General features: G+C 41.0%; 1 protein-coding gene across 3 annotated transcripts in view; it reads right to left on the minus strand.

The window, feature by feature from the left end:
• The window catches only part of LOC121672995 (tensin-3-like), a 93,203-nt gene that overhangs the window by 53,199 nt on the left and 15,517 nt on the right, over positions 1-24,487 (minus strand). For all 3 annotated transcript variants that reach the window (XM_042045985.1, XM_042045986.1, XM_042045984.1), the window contains one exon: positions 11,558-12,817. In XM_042045985.1, the coding sequence (XP_041901919.1) occupies positions 11,558-12,817 (1,260 nt within the window). The remainder of the gene's footprint in view (positions 1-11,557; positions 12,818-24,487) is intronic.

Genomic DNA, 24,487 nt, shown 5'->3' on the forward strand with positions numbered 1-24,487 from the left:
CCCCCCCATACTGTTGCTAAGAGGACAAATTGCTGGGTACTTCAGGAAAACAAAGAGCTACCCACTGGCGGTGGGGTGCACCTGGCTACTCTTTTGTTTCACCTGGGTATGTGGGCAGTTCGGTCCCCGAACGCCAGAGAGGGAAGCTGTTTTTTCGTTGGCTGTTTTTTTCCTTCTGCAGAGAAAGACCCCAGGATCCCCGGCCCACCTTCCCTGCCCCGCCGGAGGCCAGGCCATGGCCACCCTGCCCCACCGCTGCTTCGAGCCTTTGCTACGCTGTAGCCCTGCCCGACCTGCCTAGACCTCCGGGGGGTTCTCCGTTTGGATACACCTCGTCTGCCATCCAGGAATTGTGCTCGTCCCTGCTGTTCCAGCCTGCTGTTCCAGCCTGCTGTTCCTGAGGGTCTGGCCGGACACCGGGATTGGCTGCCCAGGGGGTTTGTGAAGCCTTTGTTCCGTCCCTTCCTGGGATCCCAGGCCACCAGTGCCACGTTCTCCCCGAGCTCGCTCCAGAGCGCCCCCTGCAGCCGCGGGGGAACCATCGCACCTGCCCTGCTCACCGGGAGCCACCAGCGCCCCTGCCGGCTGCGAGCGGAACTGCACCCGAGGGGAAAGGGCCTGACAGCCGAGAAGGCTGGGACTGGGTTTGTGATTGTTTGCTGTTACTGCCATAGTTATTGTTGTTTGACTGGTTATACACATAGAGATATATGATAGTAAAGAACTGTTATTCCTATTTTCCACATCTTTGCCTAAAAGCCCCTTGATTTCAAAATTATAATAACTCGGAGGGAAGGGGGGTTGCATCTGCCTTCCTTAGCAGACACCTGTCTTTCAAACCAAGACAGAAAGTAATTTTGTTTTCCCCCATGAACAAATAATAACATCCCAACAGATGGGCATCAGAACAACATCAGGCACTTATCTTGTTAGATAGTTATCACCATGCAAAAGCTACAGCTAACAGAAGCATGGCCAGTGATTAAAGGTTAATCGTTGTTTGGTTTCTTTAACTGCTTAGTTTTCCTCAACTCCTATTGAGAGGTATTTATAACTATTAGAAAGAAAACAATACTAAGCTTAAAATCTTGTCTCCAGCAGCTTGTCAATAACAGTGCTGTATCTCATATATTAGCAGTTGCCCCAGCTATACTTCAAACACAGTTATGTTGATTCTTCATCTGTTAGACACACTTTTATTTACTGAGTGCATGAGGCACACCATAAAGAAAGTCCATATTTCCTTTCAGTTACCCCGGCAACTAGCAAGAGGATGCTTGCATATTTCCATTTGATTCACCCAGTTTGTGGTGGGCTAGCCTCAAAACCAGCTTTACTTGAGAGCAGGGCAAGCACAGCATACATGGTAGAACTCTGTGAAAAACTTTTCTTGTGGAGGTAGAAAGAGAAACTGGGCTGATAGCCTTTCTACCCCTCATGGAAGTCCTTATCATTTGTAAAATAGAACTATCAGTCTTTTCCAAAGCCAAGCATTGTCTATTGAAGACCTCCCCTTAACTTCTACCTAGTTTGTATCACAGCCAACTGTGCAAACCACAGTCAAACTGGTAACCCATTACAACAGATAATTACAAAATAAAGTTCAAAAGAAATATGAAAGTTTCAACATTTTGTTGTTTGCTACACCATAAGGGGCTCTAAATCACATGACTTTGAGCATGCAGAGGTACAGTTTTAATGATCTGAATACTACTGGAGGCCACCCAACTGTCCTTCCATATCTCTGCGTTGTTTTTCTTGATAGAGGGGTTGGGGTTTTTTTGCTTTTTAAACAAAGCAATATGTTACAGAAAATATTTTAAAACCCCTATAAATAAACTCATTCAAACTGCTTGAATGACATGGGGAGATGGTGTCACCCCTCAGCCTCCTTCTCTCTGAACTAGAAAAACCCAGTGTCCTCAGCCACTCTGCACAGGACATGCCTTCCAGCCCTGTCTCTGAACACATTCAAGCACCTTCACATCCTTTTTAAATGGTAGGGCCCAGAACTGCACACAGTACTCAACACGAGGTCACACCAACACTAAATACACCTTATAAGGCAGGTTTATTTGGCAATACTTCCTTCAATCAATGGCAGCACAATTTACACATGATATCAAATCACCAAGAATTAACTTAAAACTGGAGTCATTAACTGTAGATTTTTCATATTTAAATGTAAGATGAAGCACATTTCCATTTACAGTATCTTTTGGAAATTAGCAAATATTTACATCAGCTTCAAAGTTTTAAGAAAATGTGTTAGATTGTTAGACTTTATTAATAATTTTCTAATGAAAGGACTGATCAAAGCTTGTGTATAGGTGACATTCTGTTTTTCTAAATCAAAAGGTGCTATCAAGCTTTGACCCTAATACTATTAACTGGAATTTCACACTGACCTTAGAAAGTACTGGAAATTTGGAAAGAAAGAATTGCTGCCATCAAAAGGAAAGAAATTGATTATTCAGTTTTTACAAGACACTTATTTTAAAAATTCTTTACTGAAATTATCCAACTGGTTGCAAACATGATTCCTTGTTATAGCACTGAAATATAAATGTCTGAACTTGTAAAACTGATTTTAACCACTTGAATTTCTATCATCCATACTTGAGCAACAGTTAAGACCATTTTCTCTGAATAGAGCTTAAGTAATGTTAACTATATTGTTTCACAGGCAGCTTCTCACTTACTTAACTTCATTTATTGCCTAGCAGGAATTTTGGAATGTGCAGTTCATTTCAATTCTAACCCTTTCACAAGAGACAAAAGAAAACATCTATACATTCAAGAAAATCTGACAAGCTTTTAGGTGGTTTAAGAAAATGACATATTGTTTGAAGAAACAAAAGGAAAATTTACTAGGATGTATGCTTAATCAACCAATCAGTACAACTTAACAGACTCTGCAGATATACAAGCTGGAAATCATTCTGTGTACAAGCATATTACACACAGAGAGGAAAAGTGCTTGCACTTCAAGTGAGCTTCTTACCACAGCTCCAACTGGTGTGGAAAACTAGCATGAGATAAGAAGCTCTCTACCAGTTCTACCCACAGATCAATAAAATGCAGGGCTCTGTTGTGAAAGGTACAGTGAAAATTTCCACAAAGCTGTTTTTCCAGTGCCCCTTTCACAGACCTCAGCAGAAGTCAAGAAAGCTGAAATAACACTGAGGAGAACTGTGTTAACATTGCAGAAATTCCAGATGCCAATGCCTAAACAGCAGTTTAAAAAGACCTATCAATTACTGTGAAACAAGGTGATTCAATCAACATGAGGCTTAAGAATGCAACAAGGAAAAAATAAGTCCATTAGTTAACTTCTAACAGAGGACCCTTCAGGGACTATCCCACATACTAAAAAATGTTATCAACAACATTATACAAACCAAAAGTGATCTACGTCTCTGCCACCATTTATCTTCTACAAAGTTTAAGATTTTTAAAGAAGGCATATAATGATCAAGCTTTTGAGACAGCTTTACACTTAAACCATAGCAAATCTATTTTAAGAATTTAGAATCAGCTTTACAATCACTATTACATACTGAAAGAAAAAATATCTTCAAAGATAGCAAGACAAAACTTGAGCTAAACATTGCTGTGGTGGAAAAAGGATAAGCAAATATATACCCAGTTGAAGCAAAATCACAGAATATTCTGAGTTGAAAGAGACCCACCAGGATCACTGAGTCCAAATCTTAAGTGTATGGCGATTGAACCCATGACCTTGGTGGATTTGTGATGCAAGTACTAAATAAGAATCTTGATATGCTCAAACTTTCAGATTCCCAGAGCTATAGGAACACTGTTTCAAAGGGATTAACTAGAACAAAAGCGTGTGATACATTCAATGCCTTAACCTTTCTAAAATGTAACACAAAGTGCTGCTAAAGTCAGAAAATCCCTTCATTCTTGAAAAAATACCCAATAATTAGCAATGATTAACAAGCAAACTATTGTTTTTACCCCAATTTTTAACAGTTATTAGACTAGCTGTTAAACTCCTTATAACCAATTAGTCTAACAAGCAAATGAAAAGGTCTAAACTCTACCCCAAATTCAAGTAGACCATTACACATAGGACACAGCAGCTCTGCAGGTCTGTCATCTTACTTTCATAGCCCATTATATTATGCTAAGAATGGGGAGAAAGCCGGGTGCAAAATACAAACTGGTATCTCCTTAGAGAGAGTTCATAATGATGGTACACTCAGGCCCACATGCTGAAAATTACAGGACTGATAAAAATCTGTGGAGTAAGTACATGACATAAATTAAAAATTACTGTGCTGCTAAATGTAACTGAAATACAAATTTTAACTGTAGCTTTTAAAATAACTATTTATTTAATTTAGTTTAAAAATCGAATCTAGTTAAAACTCCAGTTATAATCCAGAACTTCAAATTTTACGTTTAATTTAGCTAAAAACTCAAATTTGCTCTTAACCACTGTAAAATTAACTCCCAAGTCAAGCACCAAAATGTTCCTATCCAACGGAAACTACAACAGGTTTTGTAGTGTAGTGTACACACAAATAAGGCAGGTGACAAGTTGGACAAGCTTTGTTTTTCTCTCACTTCAAAACTTATTTCAGAGGGACTGTGCTTACCCACAGAATAGCACAGTAAATGGGAATATCTGTAATGGTTCAATGCTTTTAAAAAATATTATTTAATAAAGTATGCAAAAAGGATTTCTTCCCCTCTCCTTTGTCTGCAGAGACACTGTAGTATAATTTATGATACTGTATCTTGGACCATGTCTGAAGGTTTATTTTTGATAGAGGAAAGATCTCTGAAGGTATTTCAGACATATAACCAGATGCTAAGCCACCTCAGTTTTATTCATTTCGCAATATTTTTTTGAGAGGGAGACTTTGTTTAATGCTCAGTTCTGTGTTGTGTTGAGAAACTATATAAATTCCAAGTAAAATGTAAGGCTGTATGAATTGTGTATCTGTGTTGCTCTTACAGTAGGTAGGCTAGGGAAGTTTTGAGATGATAACTTCAAACACCATAACTCATGCATGAAGAAGAATTAGAATTACCTGAGAGCAACAATAGAATTTCAACCTTACGGAAAACACAGTCTCTCTCTTCCTTATGCTGGCAAATTTAGACAGAAATGCATCTCTCGGTCACAGTAATTGAAACAGGCTGCCCCAAATATTGAATGCATGTGTTTCTGTGTTCTGCCTTAGCTTGATCACATAATTCCTCACCTGCATCTAATATTTTTCTAAAGATGCAAATTGTAACATTTTAACAGTGAAAAGGTGGGGTGCACAGATGAGACATGGTTTACAATGATGGTAGGCTATAATGAAAATGGGTAAAAACCTTTCCATTGTCCACATTTATTAGCAGATTCTTGCTTTTACAGTTTTGTAGGTGGAAGCAAAACATTGATTTAGCTTTCCTTCTTTACAAATAAGCATAAGCCATGTGGTAAAAGACAGCCAATTTGAGAAAATAAGTCTTACAAATATCTTTAACAGTAGACTGAGGTCATGTGTTACTAGGCATAAAAGAATACACAGAGAATGAAGTAAATGGGGAACATAAGGCTGCAGAGAAAAGCTTATATACACATCGAAATTTCTTCATGCTACAAACTTCCTGTCATTTAAAATTAAGCACTATTGCAGCACTGTGTTACTAGTAAATGGCAGCTTCATTTACTACCGGAAACTCATCTCTCCATAACTCAGCTCATGTAAAAGATAAAAACTGGAAAAATCTTAATGAACAGTGCAATGATTCACCTCTGCTAAGCAACACATATAACACCGAAGGAGAGAAGAGGTCATCAGCCATTGTTCTACATGGTTCATAAAGATACATCCTAGCAAAAAGAAATTCAATGATCCAAAAATGCTAAGCACTTAACCCAAGACGTCATTTCAGACAGAACCCAGAACTCTGCTGCATGGGCAGTCAGTAGTTTGTGCCATGTTGACCTATGCTAAGGATATATGTGTATAAAAACATCTAGGAAGAAGCATGAAAGGAGAGGTAGTTGCCTATCTGTGCAGAATCAGTGCACAGTGCAGAATCATATGAGCAAACAGAAGCAAGAATGCACCATAATGTACATCCCAGCTGACACACACACATTTCATTCTTATGCACATTCTTCCAGCTTTGCAGGGCACTGGAAACATGCACATGACATTTAAGGCATATATTTTCTGCACACTCATGCAGGAAACCAGATAATTCCACCATCCTCATGTAACACAACCCTCAAGTTAGATGCACACACACCATGCATCACATTGATCCCATTCACCTCCAGCACTATTTGTTCCTGCTCACACAGAATCTCTCATTCATCCAATCAACCTCACTCAAACCATTCAGTCCTGATCTGCCAACTCTCTTTATCACAGGCCAATTCTTTCTATTAATATACTTGTTAGGTCAAGGACTGCTTAAGTCACAGAGTATAAAGCTCCCTCTAAAACCTGACTCTGTAAGATCAGCCATTGTGAGCAACTTGTGTTGTTTTGGTTATCCATTATTAATGGATAATATAATATATATAATATATTATATATAATAATAATAATCTAATAATTATTATTATTCTAAAGCCATAATAATTATTTTTAAAATCTTGTTTAATTAAGAGCTATTCTAATGTTCCTGACTACTAAAGTCTTTCCTCTCTGTCTTAGGTTACAGTGCAAGATGTAACCAAAAGTATGTATTCTATCACCATCTTCATAAGCTGTTAAAACCAGGTGAGGCAGTGTTCTTTATGTCTTCCATGACACATCCCTGATAACTCCCTCCTGGGGATGCCTTCTGTTAATGGGCTATCAAGTCTCACTGCATGACTCGTAAAACTACATCATCCCACTGTGATATGCTCCACCCATGGGGAGGAACCAAGCATTCCTACCTGGATATAATCTGAGGTTTGGAACACCACAGGCAGCCTTACCTACTGGATTCCCAGAGGACAAGAGATACATAACCACACTGGACCTTCAGAGGAAGATTCTACGGGATCACCACTTCAACAGAACCACATCTGTCACTTTAACAGGACTGCAGCCACCATTTGATCGGACTGATACCACCACCCTGACTGACAGAGTGTCAGATTGTGCTCTGACTCTGTCCGTGTTTCTGTATTATTGCATTTATTTTAAATTTCCTATTGAATTGTAGTTCTGACTTGGAATCTCTCACTGGTTTGCTTTCAAACTAGTACACTCTCTCATACTATGCCCTGATACCTCCTCTCAAATATCCAGGATTTTAAATGCTGTCTATATATATATATATTTGATTCCCTTAAATATAGAAATTCCATAATTTAATTATTTAAAACAAATCCTCTTCCAGATCATTCCCCAAGTACAATTATTTTCACTGGTCTTTATTTACCTGACATTAAAAATGGAAGGGAAATTACAGTGACTCCTACTTCCTTTGGGAGATGACCAGAATCTGTGAGAAAATTTCAAGTATCTCTTTTTAGCTTCATATATTTAAACACAGAAGTGTAAAAGGTGGCTTATTCTAAATGATCTCTTTATTCCCTTCACTGTTGCAGTGGGGATACTGCAACATGCATATATCAAACCAGGAGTCCCGTGGAAAGGAAATATATACGGACAGACAGATTCTTGCTAGCTGTTTCAGAGAGATGTTTATTTCTCCAGCCGCATGGCCGGAGCTCTGCCGAGGAGCTGTTTCAGTCATGGGACCAAGGGTCCTCCTGCCCGCACAGGGAACACAAACCAACCAATGGGAACGAGGCTGAGCAGGGACAGGGAAACCCCGTGTCTCAGGGCCCCTCTCCCAGGGCTCCATGGCAGGGGAGGGATCCCAACACCTCACCCGTTTTATTTTAATAAAAGGAGCATGAAAACAACTGGATAAACATAACAAGAACAGTTTCAAGACAAAACAAGCCACCCTCCTGAGTCTTTAAATGTCCAGTCAGATTCTGTGGAACATCTTAGGGCTGACAGAAGGGAGACAGAACTCTCTGAGCATGCTTTGTGGGGAAACTGAGGCAGGAGAGGGTTTAACTTCTTCCCTCCCCCTTTTCATCCCCCACTCGGCATTGGAAAGCAATTTTTGGGGAAACAATTGGCAAAAGCATGGTTTTGTGAGGGAAACCATGGATGAAAAAACGGACTGGGAATACACTGGGGGTAATAGGACATAGGGTAAAAGGGAAAGGTGGGATTAGGAAAGGGAGACTGTAGGGGGGGCTTACAATGTCTAACATGACTACGATTTTTTGCATATATACTGCCTTTTACAGGAACACCATCAGGCCCAGTGACCTGCGATGCTTGTAATCCTTTTCTACCTTGTATAATTTTGAATTCCACCACCTCTCCATCTCCCAAGCTTGGGATGCATTTTTCAGGGTTATTCTTTTTAATAGCAGTTCTATGCACGAATATGTCTTGCTGGTTGTCACACCTTGTTATAAAACCATAATTTTGCTTAACATTATACCATTTTACTATCCCTAAGATCTTAGTTACTATGATCTTTTCCTTTTTCCAAGTGGCTGCTGTTTTCTGTCTCGCTGCGTCTTTGCTCTCTCCTTCGGTCGCTCCCATGTTGGAATTGTCGGGGCTGCTGGTGCCTGCGCGCTCTTCCCGGGGTCGCGTTCGGGGCTGCGTGGGCCGGGCCGCGCCGCTCAGTTCTCCGTGCGTCGCCTCCTCTGGTCGCAGCTTCGCTGCCGATGCAGGGCGCTGTACCCGCATCTCGGCCGGGCCCCCGAGCGACAACCCCCCCGCGCCCTGCTCCAGCGCGCGTCTCGGCTGGGCGCGGCTCCGTTCTACCGCCACCGCCGCCAGGCGCCGCCCGCGCGCCGCCCCTCTCGGCCGGGCGTTCACAGGGCTCGCTCCACCACTCACTGCACAGGACCGGGCGGGCACCGCCGGGTCCCGCTGCTCCCGCCACGCCTCGCTCTGCTGCCAGCACTGCGGCTCACTTGGCTCCGCCCGCACGCGGGAACTGCCTCGCTGCTGCTCGCAGAGGGCTTGGTGCACGTGGCCTGGGCCGCACAGTCCCTGCGCCAGGCTTCCCTTCGCCAAGACACAGCTGACATTGCTCAACACTCTCGGTAATTAAATAATATTCACGAAAATATTCTTCCATTGGCATATATTTTAACTCCAGTATTAACTGTGTCCAAACAGTTTTCCAAAAGCCCTTGGTAATAATTAAATCCCAAGAAACATAGAAAAAGTTCTTAAACAACCATGCCAGGAAGTGTTTCAGTTCTTTTTGAGCTTGAATCAAGCTAAAATTTACAAATCGTTGTTCAAGAATCATTTTAAGTTTAAGATAAATGTCCATATGCGGCTCTGAGAGCCAAGAGTCTTCCCACGGTTCCTCCATAGTTTAGATATGGAACAGCAAAACAAAACCAAGGAGAGGAATCCAAAGTTTCCAGGGTTTACTCACACAAATCAGTCGCTTAGGGATCGGGGATCATTCTGCTCTCAATTCTCCACCATTATGTTGCAGTGGGGATACTGCAACATGCATATATCAAACCAGGCGTCCCGTGGAAAGGAAATATATAGGACAGGCAGATTCTTGATAGCTGTTTCAGAGATGTTTATTTCTCCAGCCGCATGGCTGGAGTTCTGCTGAGGAACTGTTTCAGTCACGGGACCAAGGGTCCTTCTGCCCGCGCAGGGAAACACAAACCAACCAATGGGAACGAGGCTGAGCAGGGGCAGGGAAACGCCGTGTCTGTGCCCTCAGGGCCCCTCTCCCAGGGCTCCATGGCAGGGGAGGGACCCCAACACTTCACTAGATTTACTGTATATAAAGTGAAGAGTTCTCTCCTGTTGGGAAACGGTTAGAGGATCAGGGCCATGGGTCATTGATAGAATTATAGGATCAGTAAAAGAACTGTACAAGCAATAGGCTTGCAAGCAAAGGTTAGTGTGAGAAACTGTCTCCATGAGAAAATCCCTGTGTGAGAAACAGGCCTGAGAAACAAAAAGGGAGTTTTGAAGAGAAGCAGCTGTGCAGATAAGATGTACTGACCAGGAGAGAAGGGAGGGTGAAGTCTGAATTCTTTTAATCATAACATAACTAGTAGAAGCTTGCCAATGTAGTCCAATTAGGTAGAAGCAGAAATGCACTTTGATAAGTTTTAAGCCACTTAACAAGCTGGTATACTATATAAGTGCCTCTGGATTGCTAATAAATGGAGCTTGCTTTTATCAACCATATTGGCTGGACTGCAATTTCTTCCTCCCCCCGCTGGAGTCCACAGACCCTTTTCCAACACTCTCCTGCTGGAAAAATCTCTATCTGTCCATCAGCTAATAATTTGGAAAGATTCAAGAGAATTACAAACTAATGCCACAAAATACATACTGTGTATTGAAAATAAGCAGCGAAGCATCTCACATATATTCATAATGGATTTTTGGACTTCTTCCATGTTCAGTTACCCTCCTAAACACAGAACTGTGATTTCACCTTCTCTACAAGCATCACCATCCTTGATCACATAGGCCTGCCCGTGAACAGACACCACACACTAGTTAGGCCCATTCATCATTGAATGGTTTAGCATATCCTACTGGGCTTGAGCTGAAGCAGCTCATTTGTGTCCAGTGAGGCCATGGGCACATCTTTTGTCATGCTGGCTAATACTGAATTAAATCCTGGAGACACAAGCAAGTCTTTCATTGCACGATGACTGGAGACAAGAAGAGGAAGAAGAAGAGGGAAGGAGAGAAAGGAAGGTAAGGGCGTATGTTTTGCCAGAGAAATTAGACTACATAAAATTTTCAAACATGACAGTTAGACCAGAAAGAGCGTTATTTGTCATAAATTTTAGGTATACCATTAATAATAGGTTTAGTGGACTTAGCCAGAGGCAGACTACTCATCCTTTTGCAAAGCTGCTAGTTCTAGTAGTATTACTTAGGCAACAGAGCCAGCAAGTGTTGCATATTTAATTCCACCAGCTGCAGTCATTTCAGAGTCAGAGACAACAAACAAGCACTGTGACTTATAAATTTTTATACTGAAAACTTTCCGAAAGAGCATGTCTTAAAATATTTTACTGGTAAATACTGCATTATTTGTGAAAACATTGCATAGAAATTTAATGCCAGAATCATTACACTAAATTTGAAGATAAAGTTGTTGGAACTTTTTCTCCTACTTTAAATGGAAATAATAAAAAAAAGTAATATTAAAAACGTACACCACCGATGCCTTCTAAAAATGTGTCAATGTACAAATTCTGGTCCCTTATAACTTAAACTCACAGCAGAAAAAAAAATCCCAACAGATGATCTATAACAGGTAAGAACTTTTTTCAAGCAAAAAGGCAAGTACCTGCAAAACTCACTTATCTTACATCAATTTGATTCCCTATCTTGGATGATTATGTTAAGAAAGCATCAGAAATAATCCCTTGATAATCATTGTCGAAGTTTTAAGTCATGACCTGAGGGTCCTGCTATACCATGTAATGAACACACAGGTGCTAGAAAGAACATTATTTTCAGAAAGTATTACAGCTTACCATGCCAGGAGGGATTCCTGTTTGTGACCTCTAATTTGTCATGGAAGCCAGAACTACGGTTAAGCTCTTCCATGTGTGCATCAAGGCTGGTAAAGCCATTCACTCGATTTCTGTCACTGGTGAGAGTGTTAATGCGGGTTGGGATAGGTTCAAATGTAGGGTCTAACTCCAAGATCAGCCTGTTCAATTTTTCAATGGACTGATCAATATCCAAAGTTGGAGAAGCTGGCAAGTCCCCAGAATTTTGGTCTAGATCCAGGCCATTTATATTCCTCTGAGGCATTGGCCTTGACTTAAAAATGTCAGCACTTGCACGTTCTTCAGGTTCTGCAGCACCCAGCATGCTTCCTAGCCCTCTCTGCACAGCATCTCTGCTGCTAAAGCCACGTGTTGGGGTGCCTGGGACGTGGGACTGGCTCTGGACACTGCCCAAATTCTCCACAGTGTTATGAATGCCAACCCTAATTTCATTCTCTGGGGCAAAACCATACTGGTGAGCAGTGACCATCTGCTGCTGGCATACCCAGGTCTGAGTAGAGTAGTTACTTCGTCCATAGGCTTGTGGATGGGGTAAGACAGAAGGATTCTGTTGCAATTGCTCAGTTGACTTTGGCTCAGTGCTTCCAAATGATCTCTCATAGAGGGAATCCACACCAATTCCCAGGTCTGCAGAAAAAGCATTGTGATGCTCTTCCCCAACATTACTTCCAAAGCCATCTGAAAGAAGTGAGTTCTGACTGCTCTTGTGGCAACTAAAGTTCCCTAGGTGGGTGGAGTGCTGCCCTTCTGAGGAAGACAAAGTCCCAATGCTGTCCACACTGTGAAGGTCATGATTAGGCATTTCGTCATCCAGAATATCAGTCTCCCTGTCCTTCATTTTGGTGACTTCATTCGTGTGAACTTGAGCTGGCACTATGTGGTGAGTGGCACTGTAGTTGCTTTGAGCATCAGTCATATCCTTGGTGGTGCTGACAGAATCCTCCAGACCAAAGCCACTAAGTAGTCGGTCCAGTTCTGCCTTCTCTTGTGGGCTCAGACCCCGTTTGACTCTTGGGACAAGGCGTTCCTCAGTCTTGTCTGTCCTGATGGAAACTGTGGAGTGTCCTGAATCACTACTGACAGACAGGGTGTGATCACTGTGATCAGGACTGCCTGTAACATGAACACCCTGAGAAACACCAGGGATGTTGCTGTCTGAAGAGCTCTTCTTTCTCACTTTTGCATACAGACTGCCATCAATGGGACCTTGGGTATGCAGCACTGTGGAGATAAAAGTAAAAAGGAAAGGGAGAGATAAGGACAAGGCATCATATAAGGGCTATGACTAGTGTCGTGCCACAAGTATTATTAACACTAACGGTACTGTTTCTGCCAAACTAAATCAACTCTATAACTACAGCAAACACCAATGACATTATCTTCTTTAATTTTACAACACTTTTCTTGATGGAAATACAATATGCCATTTGTAGCTCAAGATCAAATCCTCTCTTTTTATGCTGTTTTGAATGCATGTTTATGGCTCCACAAACTCTTCATACTAATTTAAAGAATCCCACTATTACAGCACTAGAAATTTGAAAGATAGCTACTAGGCATTCCACTCAGAGCCAGAATGGTAGAAACCTATCAGCAGTACTTCCCTTAAATATATATATTCTGTAATTACTACTTCATCCATTTTTACTTGATGGTATAACTTGATGGTATAACTATACTACAAAGAATCATTTTCTCCTTTTCTTGGTGGCGCAAGGAAAAGACAAGCTTTTAATTGGAACTGCAGTCCTTGGAATATACATAAACACTCTTCACAAAGGAATGCATGAGTAAATGTTAAGAGTATGACATTTCTACATATGTGGAGGATCTGGTATGCACGTCATGTTTTTGCTTCAAAAAAGGACTAATGAACTTAAGTGGAAACCTCCACGGAAGTAACTTATGTTTGTCTTACTCCCATCTAACACATCACACCTAACACATCAGGTTTAGGCCAACATGAGGTTAAAGTATGGCAACTGAATTTTTATCCAGTGCTGAAAATGAGCACAATTCTATTTCTTAAGAAAAGTTTTAGGAATAAATATGTCTAGTGTCTGTAAAGCCAAGAAAGTAAAGTAAGTAGTTCTACTTTCAAAAGATTTAACATTCATTTACACAAATATTTATATTAAGCAGATGTTTCTGAAAAACTTTTCCTACCCATAGTCTGAGAATAAGAAAATTAAACCATTACAATTTAGGAACAGGCAGACTTTTCTTAAAGGAACCATCAGCTACAACTGTTGTAGTTTCAGAATCAAAAGCCCCATGGCAAGCCCAATGCATTTCAACATCAACTCTATCACATATTTTCAAAATATATGTAAAATGGCATCATGATTATAAACTTCAAAACTACAAAGCTTTTCTAGGCAATACCCATTTAGAAAAAGCATTATGCAGAAATTGTACTCATAATGGTAATGAATTCATTGGTTTTTATAATGGCAAGAAAAGTGGTCTGGTTAGAAAAAGTTTTCATTATGGGACACACTGACAAGGTTCCATCAATTAATATACTTACATACTGTCCTGGGTTGCAGTGTATTCTATTACCATCCTCATGAGCTGTTGAAATCAGGTGGGGCAGTGTTTCCTTGCCTCCTCCCCCCAGACTATCTTTCTGTTAATGGCCCATCAATGCCATGCCACATGACTCAGAGATAACTCCCTCCAGACTGTCTTCTGTTAATGAGCCTAATCAACACTTGGCCTCATGACTTATTACCCCACTGTGAGATGCTCCACCCAGAGGGAGGAACCAAGCATACCATCCTGGATATAATCTGAGACTCTGAACACCAGAAACTACCCTTTCCACTGGATTTCCAGAGGACAGGAGCTACATAGCCACCACTGGACTTTCTGAGGAAGGGCAGACCCTTTTTCTACAGGATCACCACTTCAGAGGACTGCAGCCACCATTCTACCAGACTGCTACCACCACCCTGCCTAACAGGGACTCAGGTTGTATCTTGACTCTGTCAGTTTGAACCAGTGTTTTCTTTTAGATTTTTTTTTTCCTTTTCTTTAATTTCCCCATTAAATTGTTATTCTGACTTGGTGCCTCCCACTGGTTTGTTTTCAAACTAGTACACATGCTAAAGGTTATATGATAATTTTAATAGATTTTACCTAAACTAAAGCACAATCTTTTACTTTCTAAGGACTAGGAACTATCATTTGTCTGATGTTGATTTTAAAAACAGCACATGCAAAACACCAAAATACTCCTTTTCAGAAAAAGTTATCAGACTGAGCAAAAAGGAAAACAGCTCCCCTTGCTATAAAATTTCTCTGTGGATCAAGTTTGATGTGTAAATTCCATGGTGAAAAGGGCTGCTATGCATGAGGTTGAATATCTGTATAGAGATACTTAAAAATAATATTTATGAAAAAATAGGTATCAAAAATACAGCCAACAGACAGTTTCTCAGGCTCTTTCATGCTGTGATTTCTCATAAGCTCTCACTACCTTCTAGGACAATGAAGCATACCTGGTGTTTCATGTGGAAGTATTTTATACAGTTACCACAATAAATTGCAAAATTTTAAAACAAAAAACCCAACCAGAACTAGGAGTAACTGTTAGGTGGATTTTTTTATTGTATGCTTAGTTTTGAGTTTAAAAACTAAAAAACAATAAAAACCCAGCTTTGATTAGAACAGTTGTATATCCTGACACAACATAAACTTGAAAAAGTTACAGGTCTGAACTGGAATGCAGTGAAGTAAATACAGAACTATTAAATTTGAACTATTACAAAGTCTTCCTGTCTGACTGTTCTGTTACTCAGAACTAGGTTCTGTGCTGTAAACATGCTAGTCAGCTTAAAGACTGTAGTGGGTTGACCTTGGCTCTTATGCCAGGTGCCCACCAAGCCACTCTATCACTTCCTTTCCCAGCAGGACACCAGAGAGAAAAATAGGATGGAAAACACCTAGTAGGTTGAGATAAGGCAGTTTATTAAAGCAAGAAAAAAAGTGAAGGTTTGCACACGCTTAAGCAAAGGAGAAAAAAAAAAAAAAAAATCTCTTCTTCCCAGCAGAGAGTAATGTTCATCCACTTCCCAGAAAGTAGGACTTCAGCACACAGAGCGGATGCTCCGGAAGGCAAACACTGTAAAATAACAAATTCCCCTCTTCCTCCTCCCTCCCTTAGCTTTTATATCTGAGCTGACATCATATGGTCGGGAATATCCTTTTGGTTAATTTGGGTCAGCTATTTTAGCCTAGTTGTGTTCCCTCCCAGTATACTGCCCATACATCACAGCCCACTTGATGGGAGGAAGGGAGGAGAGCATGTTAAAGAGACAGCACTGATGCTGTGCCAATGCTGCTCAGCAGTAGACAAAACACTGGTGTGTTATCAACACCTTTCCAGCTACAAATGCAAAGCACAGCATTGTGAGGGCTGCTAAGGGAAAATGAACTCCAGCTCAGCCAGATCAAATAAAATACCTCACTCCAGATCAAGCATTCTAGCATGCAGATCTGGTTCTCCTTGTGGAAATGACAAGTACAAAAAAACTGTCAAATTCTCAAGTACAGCCATGGAAGCAATGGAAAACCTTTGTGTATCTCCCTCCCTTAGCCCTCCCAGTATCATCACACAGTACCATGCAAGCATAGTGGCAGAAGTACAGACAAGAAGACAGATATACTGACAGTGCACTACTGACCCAAGGGTCTCGCACATGTGCGCTCTGTAGATTCAGAGATAACCCTGTCCAGTACTTTTTCCACTAATACAAAATTACCAAATTTATTCTACATCTTGCTTGGAATGTTAGGCAACCCCAAATGTTTGGGGGTCTTCCAGCTGTGAACTGTAAAGCTTCCACTCCGAAGAAGAGACACAAGTACAGTTTACTGAAAATTTCATTTAGGAAAAAAAAAAAAAAACAGAACAGCAAAACCCACAAACAGAAAATTAAGTATTGCATTTATGTGTTAGTACAAACCTTAGCCTTAAACTACTTCTCAGACAGCTTTTAAGTTAGTTTAAAAGTATCTTTCCTGGTCAACCAAAATTTTATTTATTCCATATCTATCTGTGCCCAAGATTATTATCGTCTCTTTAAGACCCAGAACCATGGCTGGAAACAGGGCCAGGGGTTGCCAGGGTTTCTTTAAAAAGTCAGAGCACCCAAGCCAGGTTCTCTTTTGCCTGGTGGCTTTTGCTCAAGGTAAAGGCTCTACTTCGTCAAAGGTTGTTTCAGGCAGGTTTTTCTGGGCTCACAAAAATAACAACTCATAAATCTGAGTTTCACAATCAGAAACTGTTTCAGAGTGAATTTTGCAAACTCTGTCAGCAGCACAAAGCCTGAGCCAGTCCCAGGGCTGGGCCACCCCACGTCAGTGTGGGCAGACCATTTTAGGAAAAAAGACATCAGTGCTGAAAGTCTGGTCCACTACCAAGTTTCAAAAATCCCTAAAGCAATTTCTTGAAATAATGGCTTCCCAAACAGAGGTCTCATTGATCACAAGCAGGATGGTGAGCCTGACAGACATTACTTTTGATATTTATGCTAGAACTTTAGGAGCCATATTATGGCTCTACAAGTGAAGTGAGAAACAGAAGAGTTAGGGATCTGCTGATTTTTGGCTCTAAATTTAAATAGCAATACAATTATTATTAGATTTCACAAGGAAACAATTGTGATTGTGGGTCAAAACAATTTTACTTGCAACTAGACAATTTGCTTTAATAGACAGCTGCCTTTTCAGGAAACAAAAAATACCATTCTGCTTTATAAACAGACAAGAAACAATTAAACTCACAGCTAAACAAAAATCCAGCTGCTCCTCAGGAGTCTGGATATTTAAACTTGCAGCTTCTAATAGTGAAAATAAAATGCATATTGCACATAACAAAATTATTTTCTGATTTGCACAGTTGTAGGAAATCATTCTTAGATTAATTTGGAGTTTTTAATTTTAACTACCATCATACAATATATCATAGAATGGTGTGGGTTGCAAGGGACCTTAAACATCATCTAGTTCCAACCCCCCTGCCATGGGCAGAAACATCTTTCACTAGACCAGGTTGCTCAAAGCCCCATCCAACCTGGCCTTGAGCACTTCTAGGGATGGGGCATCCACAACTTCTCTGGGCTGCCTCTTACAGTGTCTCTCTACCCTCTATTTATTCTTTATATCTCATCTAAATCTCTCCTCTTTCAGTTTAAAGCCTGTCCGGTCACTACATGGTCTTGTAAATAACCTCTCTCCATCTTTCTTGTGGGCTCCCTTCAGGTACTGGAAGGCTGCAATTAGGTCATCCCTCTTTTCCTTTCTCATTTCCAGACTGAACAAACCCAGTTCTGTCAGCCTTTCCTCACAGGAGATAAGGAAATCCATCCATTCTTCCAACGAACTTGGTGGCCTCCTCCGGTCTTTCTTCCTGGGGACCCCATAGCTGTATGCAGCACTGCAGGTGGGATCTCGCCAGGGTGGAGGGGGTGAATCACTTCCCTCACCCTGCTGCCCGTGCTGTTTTTGATGCAGCCCGGACACCTGTGGCTTTCTGGGCTGCAAGAGCACATTGCTGGATCTTGTCCAGCCTCTCAACCACCAGCACCCCCAAGTCCTTCTCAGCAGGGCTGTTCTTGATCTGTTCATCACCTAGCTTGTACTGATACTGGGGGATGCCCCAACCCAGGTGCAGCACCTTGCACTTGGTCTTATTAAACTATAAACTATATATATAAAAACTATGAATATATGCAAGTATAAATATATAAAAGATATATATATGTGTGGTTTGTTTGTTCATAAAACTAGGACAAATAAACTATTCAAATACTACAAATCTACAAAATGCAAGGGTTTGTAGTTGGTCTTCTCTTATATAACATCTTTATTTCGTATTCTACCTTTTTCTTATACATAATTTTAGAATACCTCTGCACTAAGACTTTCAGACTTCTCTTTACTCTGGTCTTCATGTATGTTTTTTCCCAAAAAAGGTGATAATCAACTTAATTGTAAAAGCAAAGCTATGCATATAGGAGAGGAACATTTTGACAAAAGAAAATGAGAAAATACAACAGCAGTGCAACATTTTATTCTGTACACCTTGCTAAGTAATGGTACTGCAAAGGCCTTACAAATTCAATACCTCATCTCCATGCACAATTCAATCCCTGCTCTCATTTTATCCAATGTGGGAGTAACACAGCTGTCAAAAAACAAGATCACAACAGAGGTGACCTAAGTAATGCTGGAATTTAATTAACCAAACCGAAGGGGCCCACTTTCTTTCAACTTGACCACTTTTCTCGGGAGCTGTTTCAACTCTCTGAACTGCCCAGGCTGAAGCCCAACAACATTCCCATGCTGAATCTGAATACCTGAAAAACCCCCCCACACACCCAGTATCAGGGACTCTCTTATAACTGAAAATCTCAGAGCAAAGGGTATGCGTGTATTTTCACCCCTATACCTGATACACAAAGAGCAACTTACTTAAAAATTAGGACATGAAATACTAACGCATACCAAATTTAGTGGCATCCTTCCAAGCCTGTGTTTTCCCAGCACTTCTCTCCTTGAAATCCAAATACCCAAAGGCAGGCTTGTGAGTTAAAAATATTTCAGTCTTTAAGCCTTTTGACTTGTCCCCACAGTTACCCACTGTCCACCCACCGCTTGGGAAAACGCACACAAATGAAAGCCAGCTAGGTAAACTCATACACCACAAATTCAGCAAGAGCTGTTCTGATGCAGTCCACCTGAACAAAAGATGATTGCAAATACACAACCTTTTTCAAACTGTACCCTTGTTCATGTTGCAGCAGGAAATATCACAGAAGATCTGGATTATCTTTTATCAACCTCATAAATAAATACTTTTACCTTCAGGCAAACCTGGACAAGTCCTGAGCTGCATTCTTTTGAAGTTAAATCTTTTTATGTGTGCTTGTCTTTTCCTTTCTCCCTCTCTAACAATAACAGGCCTTCATTCCTTACAAACTCTTCCTGTATAACTCCTATAAAATCCATAGAGAAATATATGTGGTTTGTATTTCCAGCTCTTGAACCAAAGTGAAGCTACTCACCTCCTTACTAGGCATGACCAGGAATTTTCTGCAAAAGTCAATCACTGGCTTATTTACGTCAACTAATATTCTCTAAGCAAAGCTCTGCACATAGGAAAACCAAAGTTAGGGCAAATCCCCAAGCTTAAAAAGGCCAGAAATGTCTCTAACTCCTGCTGTTTGAGCTGCAGCCACTGTTTCTGCTCCTGGAGGTAAGTAGTCTTGCTAAAGACTTGTGAGACTTGTATCAGCCAGAAAAAGCAACTGAAAATCTAAGCACAAGGGAGAAGCCAGAGGAGACAATCATTTTCAAGGAAATCTGCACTATTGCAGCCAAGGAGGAGTGGAAACATGTTGGCTGGAAAGCTAATTCAGTCTACAAGCTATTCCCTTACAGTGGTTCTTTTCAGAGTCTGTTTCAATATCTAAAACAAAGCTGAGTGAATTTCAGTCTCTAGATCACTGACATCATTTTTCCTAAAATAAACAGCTGCTAGAAAAAGTTGTTCTCCTGCACTGACCAATCAGGCTGGACACTCGTCCACATCTTCAAGAATTCATGTATTAATGGAGTTCTCAGGCAGGAAAAGCTTTCTGGAAGTCCTGTAGCAGTAACACTTACTTTTATTTAGCAGCTGCTGTTCTCAAGCTCCCAGATCCCAGAATGCTTTACCTTCTCTGTCTCTGGAATGAATCACCTCAAACTAGGGGAAGTGAACCTCTTAGTTCCTCCTTTAGTAACAGCTGTATCTCACCACAGAGCAGACCATAAACATGTGCTCTAAACATTATTCCAAATGTACATACGCATCACCACCAGACAGCTGGGCCCCTGGACAATGTTCATTTTCTATTTCAGGTACTGTCAGCACTTTAATCACTTCTCAGTTGAACAAAGAATGAAAGTGGCTCTTGTATCCCCAAAATACATCTACCTGTTCATTGTTCATGTAGGAGTTAAAAGTTAAGTTCAAACCTAATGCAGAAAGTACATATTTTTTGGTTCAAGTGTTGCTGTTCTTGCAAATCAGTTAATGGTTGCACATGAAACAAGTCAGGACTCTGATAAAAGACACAAAGCACACAGCACAAACTATGCTGGCAGTACTCTTCCAGAACCAGGGAACTGGCTCTCTCCTTTGGGATGATGCAGAATTGCTTTTAAATTGGAAACATCCCACATTTGCCTCAAAGATATGAAAAGAAAAAAAGTATATTAAAAACTCTTGATGCAAATTGATGAGTCTCACTTAAGATGCAAATTTAGTTTTAATCTCCCTGCATTTTGGTTCTCTGTGAGGAAAAAATACCTGCTGTTTTCCTTGCTTCAATTACAGGCCTCTTTTGCTCCTTCATAAGCCTGAACTGCATGCACTTGCTGGTGATTTTGGACCATTAACACTCAGCATGCTTGAATACAGGCTGAGGCTCAACACTAACACCTGCACTTAGCTAGATTACCAGAAGAAACACAGACAACATAATAGCATCACTGCATGAATTAACTTATCCTATGGATAAGTTTACCTGAAACAGATTCATTCAGACAGGTCACCATGTTGCTTAAATTCTATTGTTCTAGATATAGACCAATATGGTGCTCTTGGTTGTTGGGGTTTTAGAAGTTCTCCTATTTTCTCTTCTCTTAAAGAATTTTCCCCATATAGGTTGCCAGGGGGACAAATTACTGGGTGCTTAAGAAAAACAAAAGACCTGGGCACAGGGGGAGGGGTCCATCTGGCTACTCTCTTTCACCTGGGTTTTCTTGTGTAGAGTGGGGGATACCACGAGATTTAAACTGGGAAAAAGGGGTTGGGTACAGCTCCTGGCTGGCTGGCGTTCTTGGCGGAGGGAGAGGAGGGCTCCCATCTTTGTGGAGGGAGTTCGTCGCTGCTGGAGGCTTCTGCTTTCAGCTGCCTTCCTTCTACTGTGAGTGGAGTTTGCTCGCTGGAGCGGCTGTTGCACTGGGACTCTAATACCCCACCTTACTATAAGAGGGACCTTTTCACCATCTGCTCGGGTGCCTGAGGGAAAACCCCGGGATCCCAAGCCTGCCTTTCCCTTCCCGCTGGGGAGCCGGGCTGCAGCCGCCCTGCCCCCACCATTGCTTCGAGCCTTTGCTACTCTGTAGCTCTGCACACCCTGCCTACTGAGACATCCCGGGGCTCCTACCGCAGCTCCGGAGTTCAATACATCTTGTCTGCCACCCGGGATTTGTGCTCATCCCTGCTGTTCCCGAGGGTCCGGCCGGACACCAGGATCAGGTGCCCAGGGGTTTGTGAAGCCTTTGTTCCGTCCCTCCCTGGGATCCCAGGCCACCAGTGACACGTGCTCCCTGAGCTCGCTCCGGAGCGCCCCCTGCAGCCGCGGGGGAACCATCGCACCTGCCCTGCTCACCGGGAGCCGCCAGCGCCCCTGCCGGCTGCGAGCGGAACTGCACCCGAGGGGAAAGGGCCTGACAGCCGAGAAGGCTGGGACTGGGTTTGTGTTTGCTGTTACTGCCATAGTTATTGCTGTTTGTTTGCCTTGTTATACACACATATATATATATAAGCAAAGAACTGTTATTCCTATTCCTCATATCTTTGCCTGAAAGCCCCTTAATTTCAAAATTATAATAATTCAGAGGGAAGGGGGTTGCGTTTTCCATTTCAAGGGAGGCTTCTGCCTTCCTTGGCAGACACCTGTCTTTTAAACCAAGACACTGGTGGTGCTCCATCACAAGAATGCTTTGGGATAACCACTGGTTAAACCTATCCATGGATGTGTTTAGAAAGATGTTCTCTAACCATATCACTCAAACGGTTTTGCTTCCTCTGTTATCAGTACCAGGCTTTCTGGGATGCATCACCTTTTTGCAGTACTAGGTACTTCTGGCTATGTGCACATTCCCACATCTGAGGGCAACTGGATTACTGGGTGTGCCAGTCTCATTCACTTCAGATATAGATTTAAATTCTGTAAGCAAGGCTACAATAGACACCTCTTCAAATTTTTTATGCTGACTGTTGCAAGTGCAGATGGTACCTGGACTGATGCAGAGTGGCAGAGAAGGGTCATGCAAATGAACCAATCACAATGAACTGATCAAAAATTTTGGGGAAAACATATGGATTGTGAATCCATATCATCTTAGAACCTGGTATTGCTGTTTTGTGGTGCTTTCTACAATTTGGAGACCTAGAACTGCATTTAATGCAACTCTCAAACAGTGACATAAAAAGTAGGTCCTGATTTAGTAAATTGGTACAAGGCTGTGAGATCAATTTCTGGTTCATAAACATTCATCTGGCAATCCTTTAATATGTTTTTAAAGAGTTTTTAGAAAAATTATTATTTGAGGGTAACAGAATTTAACTAGAAAGGAAGGAAAAAGGTATGAAGTCATCTATCACTTTTTTCCTTAACATGACCCAAGCAAATGCTGATATTCATATATGCCTTGCATTTTAAACAAAACTAGTTTCCAACATGAAAGAGCAGTACCTAAGTCATCAGGAAACTGTTTGGTTTGCTAGGTTTCTCAAGTCTGTGAATATAACAAAAATAAAGGAGGCTGAAGAAAACAAGGCATGTTACTACAAAAACAAAAAGTGAACAAACACTATGAAAGGAGAACAACTGACGGGATTGTTTTTAGCAAAATGCTAACAAGCAGAACACACAGAAACATGAGGTCCTTAAATCTTGAATCTTTTGAGAAGCAGAAAAGGGGACATCCAAGACACCACAGAACCTTTATCTGTGCAAAGGTTAAGATTAATTTCCCAGACAAAAGGATCACATTTGTATTTCAGTGTTTTTACAGGTACACTGGAGCAAGAAAAAACTGCTTAACAAAGTACAAGCTTGTAGACCAGAGGCTGGCTGCTGTTCAGCCAGTATGGAACACAGGCAGAGCCAGCCAGCACAGACTCATCCTTAGAATACTACTGAAATTTATCATTCCACTTTTACCCACCTGGGATCAAAAGAAAATAATACCTGTTCCATTATCCAAAAAGAATACACGGATACATTTACAACTGTCATCCAATATACAGAAGCTATTGTGTCATTTTGATTATACTTCTGCAAACTTTTCTCAGTTATTTTAAGCAAAGACTTAACTTGAAGAACCTTGTGCTTTGATAACCAGCAAAAGAACAATATAACATCACAGTACAGGAACATTGCCACAAGTACAAAACACTAAGTAAAGTTTAAGGGTATTTCAAAGTCACCAAACTATGTGAAACTATCTCCCTTCATTCCTATCAAAAACAAAGCCCATCTTCAGGAACACTTCGGTAATTTGCAAGTGCATACTCCAAATGCTGACGTTCAGAACTCATGACTATTCTTTCTAACAGCTGAAACAGCACACACACCATGAATCATGGCATTCCTCTTACTACACTGCTAGGCTTTCAGCAAAAATTAGTTATGGTCATTAAATATAAAGCAGCAGAAAAACACTGATGACTCTACATGGTTGCTGAAAACTGTACAGAACCACAGTGAAAAGGCTTAAAGTGGCTGTCTAAAAGGTCAACCTAATGAATTTACTCCTTTTTTTAAGTATGGACCATGTAGTTCCACAGTATTGCCATTTGTAATAAAATTGCTCCACCACTCTATGGCACAAAAAATTGATCTTCAGGTGTTTCTAAGCAAGTACACATATCAAAAAGGGAAGTTCAGGCACACATATGTTTAGCAGAACTCTTTGATTTTCCAACTCACTAATTGAACTTAAAGGATTTTGCACTGGGACTCAAAAGACTTGTAATTTATTTTCAAGTAATAGAGCAATAGTAGAAGCAATATGGGGTAAACGTATATGATAATAATTATAGTA

Source organism: Corvus kubaryi, unplaced genomic scaffold, assembly GCF_017639235.1.
Source record: "Corvus kubaryi isolate FWS band 111438036 unplaced genomic scaffold, C.kubaryi_AGA036_p1.0 65076, whole genome shotgun sequence".
Taxonomy (NCBI): Eukaryota; Metazoa; Chordata; class Aves; order Passeriformes; family Corvidae; genus Corvus; species Corvus kubaryi.